At 37.2% G+C, this 8,256-nt stretch overlaps 1 protein-coding gene across 1 annotated transcript in view; it reads left to right on the plus strand.

Moving 5' to 3' along the window:
- Positions 1-481: 481 nt before the first annotated feature.
- The window catches only part of LOC103781605 (M-protein, striated muscle-like), a gene marked incomplete at both ends in the record, with an annotated part of 15,005 nt that continues 7,230 nt past the window's right edge, over positions 482-8,256 (plus strand). The window contains 5 exons of the mRNA XM_008949328.1: positions 482-570; positions 651-701; positions 991-1,155; positions 5,388-5,549; positions 6,640-6,781. Coding sequence (XP_008947576.1) covers positions 482-570; positions 651-701; positions 991-1,155; positions 5,388-5,549; positions 6,640-6,781 — 609 coding nt within the window. The remainder of the gene's footprint in view (positions 571-650; positions 702-990; positions 1,156-5,387; positions 5,550-6,639; positions 6,782-8,256) is intronic.

Raw genomic sequence — 8,256 nt, forward strand, 5'->3', positions numbered from 1 at the left:
GCTTTGTACCATTTCCTTGGGACTGCCTAAGATATATGAAAGAAGCAACAAAAGCCAGTATCTGCATGTTGGGAATAGTCATAGAAGGAGGAATTTCTGCACGTACCACATGTAATTTTCTTCCAAGTCCCTTTGTTAAAATAGATGGTAGAAGGGTAAGACAGATTAAGGAAGAAGGTCACATACAGAAAGGGAATAACCAGACTGACATCCGCCAGCTATCTCCTTTGATCATTCTCTAAAGGTCATTTCCAGTTTGCTCAAGTTAATGCAGCCTGCACACTAAGCTGTGATAAAACTGCAGTAAAAAAGACCAGTACTAGCCTTCTGATTGTCTTTCATGAACATCTTTTACTGTCTGACACCAGCAAAGAGCTTTACATGATCCTTGGGGTTCATATAGCTTTGTTATTAATATCAGTCGTTAAGAGAATTTGTATTTGCATAAAGAGTAATCTGTTTTGCTCCTTCCCCTTTTCAGAGCTGATTTTGATGATTCTGCTACTTACTCAGCAGTTGCAACAAATGTCCATGGGCAGGCATCAACTAATTGTGCTGTGATTGTGCGAAGTAAGTCCAACTTCATGATTAAAACAAGAAATAAATATGATGCTTGCGCCATTGAATGCTTATTTTATGTTCATTTATAGGGTTCAGAGAGGATGAAGAGCCTCATCCAGCTGGGATAATGCCCTTTCACTGTAAGCACTTTTTTTTTTTTTTTCTTTTTGCTTAGACAGTTTATGTCTCTTATCAGAGTAATGTTTTACAGATGAGAAAATTGGATACAACTTGCTTCTCGTGGCTTTGCTTTCTAAGCATTTGGTTACAATAGGAGCTGTCCAGAGGCATTTGCTTTCCCAGATACATTTCTGGATCAGCACACAGGATAATAAAGAGCTTCATCTCCTGTTCAAATTGTACAGTAATCTGTTTGTGCCAAGTGTAATTTACTTATACTCAAAAATGTTTTAATTTTCTCATGCATAGTGCCCCTGTCATATGACGTTTTCTTCACCCATATTGATGTCCAGTTTCTGGAGAAGTTTGGAGTCACCTTTGCAACTGAAGGTGAAACACTGACCCTGAAGTGTTCTATGTTGATCACCCCAGACCTGAAAAGACTACAGCCTCGTGCTGAGTGGTACAGAGATGGTAAGTTAGTACATTGAATACAAGCTGTCTGGAAAATACTGGAGGAAACACTGAGCACATAGATCAGGCTTAGAACATGAGAGTTTCAGAATTAAATTTGGAATACAGTAAACAAATATCTCTAGTTAGAATTTACAGACCTGCACTTTCTTTTGTTTAGGTGACCTGGTCAGCCTTTTCTTGAGCACCCATTTACAGCAACAAGAGGTAATCACATATTAGATGATAACATAATAGTTAGAACATATACTGACTAGGGGAGATCCAAACTCAATTCTTAGATTTGACCATGATTTATAATTGAATGCTGTGACCACTGAGCTGAATGGTACTCGCAGAGCAGTAAATTAAAGTCTGAAGCACTGAGGTGTAGGCGTGGGCCTCCATTTCAATCACACTCCAGTACTTTTTGTGAATTTTATATTAAAATCAATGTAATGTATATTTCAGAAATACTTATAGGAGCCAGGCCTGAAACACATCGCTCTGCTGTTCAAGCACCATGTTGGTAGGTTTCCTTCCTTGCCTCTTTTGTCAGTGAAAAACCACACTATGCCAAGTGAAGCAGTTTTAACAGAAAAAATATTATCACTGAAGCCTATCATATATTCTGATGGATGGTACAAAACCCCTACATGAGTAGTGTTTCTTCATGGCATCAAAAAAAGGCCTTGAAACATAAAGTTAACTGTTTGAAATTTAACAAATAGGTGATCGTAGATATTTAGCTCACCACTTTGAAACCAACCATAATCTCTGTGTAGGATTCTATATTAAACATTCTGCCTGAGACTTAAGGAAAGCCTTTTTTTTTTTTTTTTTTTTTTTTTTTTGTGAATGGTGAGACCTTTCCCAAAGGGACCACATTTGAGAATGATGGATTCCCAAGGCTGATGTTTGGACTAGTCCCAGGCAAGCTGGCAGAAACTTCCTTTGCTGACAAAATGTGATGCATAAACTGACAAATGGCAGTAAGATTAATAAGGCAGTCAAGAAAATTCAGGATTAGGAAAATCAGGAAAAGGATGCTTTTATTGCTGCTAATTATTATGCCTTTTGTTTTATGTACATCGTAGTTCTAGAGAGATTCGGATCTAGTCCTTAAGGGGATGGACTGCTTCTTACTATTTCAGTCTTATTTGTCTGTCTATCACTGTGGATACTTCATTGTAAATAACCCAAAATCGAAGGCTCATCATTGAACCCACATTCTGTTCCTAGTGAAGTGTACAGGGATTTGTAATCACCATAAATAATTGCTTATCTCACTCTGAGGTGAGCCATTAGTTTCAATGGTACCTTTACTTTGTCAAATATCTGAATGGCAGCTGTGATGAACTGCTGATTTTCAAGAGATGCCCCATATTGTTCCACTTTTCAACCAACATGAAATTTTCTTGAGTTATGAATGAGTGAACAAAAATTTACAGCCCTTTCAGTTGAACCCTCTTTATGCATAACAACATTATGCTTTTTATTTTCCTCCTTATTTCATTTAAATTTATATTCTGTGTGAGAGCCTGAGATGAAAACTTGATCTCTGAAATCAATGGGGTTTTGCTAGTGAGCCATATTGGCTTTCATTCCATTATCCTACTTATGTTACAGGAAATAAGATGATACAAACAATCTTAGATTTGTCCTTTATTGCACAGACATGGATCACAATATTTCCAAGAGTGCACAAACAAACACAGTATTTACAGGTGCACAAACTGGCAGAACTTGTTCGCAGACACATTAGGAATTCATGCTCTGTGACCCTTTGCTATGTGCTATAGTTCCCCATGTTGAGTCTCTTGAGAGCTAGAGATAATGCATAAATGTAAAAAATGACAAAGTTAATAATATGTTTAATGTTGTGTGGTAATAATATGTTCAATGTCATGTGTTTTTTTTTGAGAGGTAATACTTAATTCTACTCTTGCATTAAGACAAACTGTATTTTTCCTAAATGTTTTCAGTTTGATCAAATAACAACAACCAAAGCCCTGAGATAGATATGTATGATTTACTTCTAATAATTATACACATGAGAAATATGTGTTTATCCAGCATTAATAAGATTCACATGAGTCAACCTTATTGAGGATGTTTACTAGTCTCCTAGGGGCATATAAGTCAACTGAATCAAATCCTCTAAAGTTGTTTGGGATTTGACAAACATGAATGTGATAGCTATAACTCATGGACCAATTAAAACAATTTAAGATACTGAAAACTAAATAAAAACAATAATTCAGGAACATATATCTCATCTGGATATATGTTTAGCTGGTAACAGGAGCTTTCTATTATTGATCTCTAATGTAATATAAGCTTTATTAAGCTGTACGCACCAGCATTCTGCAGCCATTTTGACTGTAATCTAGAATTAAATAATTTAATACAGAAGGAAAAATCATGGACTATAGACTTTAGCTGAAACTTTAGCAGTCCAAAATACAGGCTGCAGAGAAGATTCAGTGTATAGTAATTCTCCACTCTTTATAAGAATTTTCAGCAGAGTAATATTTTAGGAAGTTTGTCATGTACTGAAAACAGCATGTGAGGCTTGAGTCACACTGTCTCTGAGGGTTGATCTCCTGCAGGTTTGTGCTTTGGTAAATTCTAGAAGTGAGGGAGTACAACATGCAAGTAGACTGGGAATCTGAGTGCAGTAGTGAGACCCTGTAATTGTAATATTATTGTGGTGGTCGGTGCGTGAATACGAGCTCTATTAGAACTTCTGAGTGTGTTTGTGGCCTACAAAATTTACCCTTCTTATCTTGACTAGGAAGCCATCCATCCAGACTGCATTGGAAAAGGAAGCGCCTGCTTTCTTAGGGCATCTGGTGAGGTTTTGGCCTTGTGTGAAAGAGGAGTTTTTCTGCTCTTACCAAACACAACTGCCTCCACTGTTTCTGGTACACAGAAAGGGTAGAAATGGATGATTCTGGCTTTAATAGATAATTCAGGTTTGCCCACAGTTTCTATATATTCAAACTAGAGTGTGTACCATTCCAGTCAATCTTGGAGTCTAAATAAGTGACCTGATTTTCAGAGGTCCTGGTCGCTTATTCAGGATTTTCTACAGAACTTATACATTGGTTGAAGCTGCTAGGTGAAGACATTTTCTAATTTCATTTAAAGTACTTCATGTCTCTCTACACAAAGTCTCAGTACCATTATGACATCCATGACAGAAAGGGGACATGCAGATTTTGTAGGTAAGGATTTAATGATTAAGGATCTCATTGGAAGGGATGTGACTGAGTTTAGTTTGTATGCTTCTTAGAAAACAAATGTATGCTTAGGTGATGATGTAATTTACTGCTGTAAGTTTTAGTAGCATTTGTCTTCCAGATGCTTTATTATCTGAACATTTGTAATTTTTTTATATCTCCTTATGCAATTCATCTGATAGGTGGGAAAGCTGTTTCCTTTGCAACTGTGTGCTCCAAAGTGTATTTAAGCAATAGAATAAAACACATTTGTAGATATTCAGCTTCTTTAAATAATTTCTGCTGCATTGATTACAATAAATTAGTATGCAATAGGTCTTAGGGAGTTAAAAAAAAAAAAAAGTGATCCAATCAATTATTAAAAAAGTTTATATGACAAAGTCCCTTGGCTAGCATAAAATATTCTGCTCAATCTTTTGCTGTTCTCACTAAGCAATCAGATTAATTTACATTAATCATGGGTCATCACCTCTCACCTGTGAGAAATTCAAATTTAATTTTACTCACTGATCAACAGGCATGTATTGAAGATTTAAATTTGCTGTATATTTATTGCAGCCTTAAGATTAAACATAAGTCTGGTTTTTAAACTTGGAGGAAGAAATTGAATAATATGACATTTGACCTAAAGAGGCAGAAAAAGTCATTAAAAATGGAAAAAAGTTCCGCCCTGCATTCAGTACTGAGTATGGCAAGTTTTCATGTCATTGTTTCAAAATGTGGCTAATATATTTTCTGTCAGTGTATTAAAAATTATAGTGATGGAAATTCTATTTTTGGCACTGTGTAGGGTACTCTGAGTCCTCATATTCTGTAAAATTCCCTGCTCAAATAAGTTTAGAGAGACTCAACTTCCTCTCTGCAGATCTTTCACAGCATCAAAGCACCATGACTCTGAATAAAGCTGGTATAAAGGTGAACTTGTGCCCCCGATTAACAGAGAGTTGCACTAGGATGTAGGTTGTTCTGTCCAGCACAGTAACGTGTCTGATGGGTCTTCTCTTCCAGACGTGCTGATAAAGGACTCCAAGTGGACAAAACTGTATTTTGCAGAAGGCCAGGCAGCTCTTTCCTTCACCCATCTGAACAAAGATGATGAAGGTTTATACACCCTGCGCATGGTGACAAGAGGTGGAGTGAGTGAATACAGTGCATACCTGTTTGTCCGAGGTAAACTTTTTATCTGTTTCCTGGGGAGAAATTAAAAAAAGCAGTAGTGATATTAGTTTTATTAAAAAATCACCAAAGAAATACAGCATTGTGATATTTCATAGTTATTTGTTTTATATAGTAGTCTGCGCTACAGTCAACTAACAAGAATGGGGAGCTTCAAGAGGAGTGTGCTCCCGAGGACATTTTCTTTGCTGAAGAACCAACAAAATAATTCTTGTGTAAAAACTAGCTTGTTTTTTTATATTCCAGTTTCCTTTCCCAGTAGGGAATAAACATCTTTGCATACTATAATTCCTCACTGTGATAGTTTTAGTTCTAGGGATTTCCAACTGGGAATAAAAGTTGCTGGACATTCACACATCCTGTGCCTTGCCTTAGGAGAAGGCACAGGAGAAACCACAATAAATATTCCCACCAATGTACCAGTCACAGTCATCTCAATACTCAGAGAAAAGAAGCAAAGTAAGAAATTAGCTCTCTGCAGAAATACAGTTCTCACAAGAGACATAGATAAAAGGATGCAAATGTATTAAAATAGTATAAAGGCCAGAATTTTCCCTCACATTTGCATGCACAAGTCTCAGTGAAGTGGAATGAGCTTCTAAGTGCACCTTTGAGCAGAACTTAGTTTTCATTTCTTTGTTTTCGGATTGAAAGATGAAAATATCTCTGGCTGAGCAGTACTTTCACTCTTAAAAACACCAGACAACGTTCTTGATGGTGGCAAACTGGAGAAGTCCCACTGAAGACACTGGAGCAGTATTAATTTTAAATTTAAGAAAGTACCCAGGTGAAAAAGGCCCACTAATATATAATAGGTTTCCTAGAAGTTTTTGTTGTAGTAGTGTGTCAATTTTATACACCTCTATTGTCCTTTTTATGCTATGTTTTACCCCTTTGTATGCACAGGACCCTGGACTTGAGCTAGTCTCTCCTCAAAAATATCCCTAAATATTTTTATCTATTTGGACATACAGGCATTATGGGCCTGATTCATGAGTGCAGTAAATTAGTGTGCAATGAAATCTTTGGGCCTCTGTTTTATTTTTTAAAAAAATCTGTTTTATTTTATTTATTTGTGGTCCAGATGCTGATGCACTGATCGCAGGAGCACCTGGTGCACCCATGGATGTTAAATGCCATGATGCTAACAGAGACTATGTTATTGTTACCTGGAAACCACCAAACACCATCAGTGAAAGCCCCGTCATTGGATATTTTGTTGACAAGTATGTAAACATTGGGATTTCTTTAATTTTGTTCATACTCAAAAACATGTTTAAACTGAAGAAAAATAAAAGCTGTTGCATCCTTCATTATGTGGGTTCTTTAGAAAAATTTCTTTACAGACTCTCGACACTGTAACTCAGCTGCCTACTATGTGAAAGTACTAGATTGTTCATTAGCCAACTTTTAGCCCAGATAATCTAGTACCTTCTCAGGCAACTCTGGGCACAGTCTGGGAGTTAGCAAGGGCCAGGGGCCATTCCCAGTAATCATTGGCAGGCAGCCATGTTTTATCAGACACTAAAAACGTTCAATAGCATCTATGTGGCCAAATCAGTGAAGGAACCCAGTCAATTTTTAATTTGTAGAAGCCAGAATCCATGGGCATCTTGAGTTAGTCTCTTTGATTTGTATACCGCAAAAGCTGAAATCTAGGAGTTATCTTTTTATTATTATCTTTTAATTTCTTTTCTACATTATCTTTTTATTTCTGTCTTAACCGTGGTACACCAGGAGCTGAAGGCATGAGCTCCCAGGAGCTGGTCGTTTAAATCAGAATGGCAGTCCTCTCTCCTTTAGTCTGCTTTGCACTTTGCTGGGGTTTCAGCTCAGTGCAGGCAGCTGGGGGACAGGGGGTCCAAGTGCTGTTTTGCATGTCTCTTCCACTAAAGTGCATGCTTGCCCTTTGTAGCCAGAGCAGAACATCTGATCCTTAGTGTCTGCGACAGTCAGTCAGCAAAAACATTACTGAAATGGTTTCATCATGTGTACTGCTCTACACCTAAAAGCAACATTTGCAGCTCATTGCCATTTGCTACACTATAATTTGGTCTAGTTCAGTGACAACTGTCTGGGAATTGCTGTAAAATGCTGACTTATGAATGGCAGTCAGTATGAGGAAATTAAGCCCTGGGGACTCTACCATTTCTATCCAATTTGTGCAGTGCATAGATCATGGGAGTATTTCACCTATTTTATGTATAATCTACTCAGCTGTGCCTTTTGCCATTTTGCTTGGGTTACTGCAGTGCCAAAGAGTCCTTGATCGTGATCCTGTTTTTCCTAGTACTGTCAGGGCAAAAGGCAGTCTTCTCCACAAAAGTTTATAGCAGTAGGACACAAACCAGATATGTACACACAAAAGAACCAGTATGCTGGTTCATCACTCTGCTTCTTGGTGAATCCTACACTCTGTGGCCCAAACATTGTTGGAGGGAAAAGCACAAAGATGCTTGCTTAAAAATATGAAAAGAAAGAGATGTAAAAATTAGGTGAATGTTGCAATTTCAATATGTTCTGTGAAGATACATGTTAAAAATGTAAGTGAATAACTTGTCCCTTATATGACAAGGAAGAGAACCAAATGGAAGTGAAACAGAGTTGAAAAGGCCAAAACCCATGAGAGACAAATGACCTTTGCAATGGCATTATGAATAAATATGAGCAAGGTGGGAATTGCTGTCTGATTAGAGGAAAG

This window comes from Merops nubicus, unplaced genomic scaffold (assembly GCF_000691845.1).
Source record: "Merops nubicus isolate BGI_N331 unplaced genomic scaffold, ASM69184v1 scaffold53121, whole genome shotgun sequence".
NCBI classification, from domain to species: Eukaryota; Metazoa; Chordata; class Aves; order Coraciiformes; family Meropidae; genus Merops; species Merops nubicus.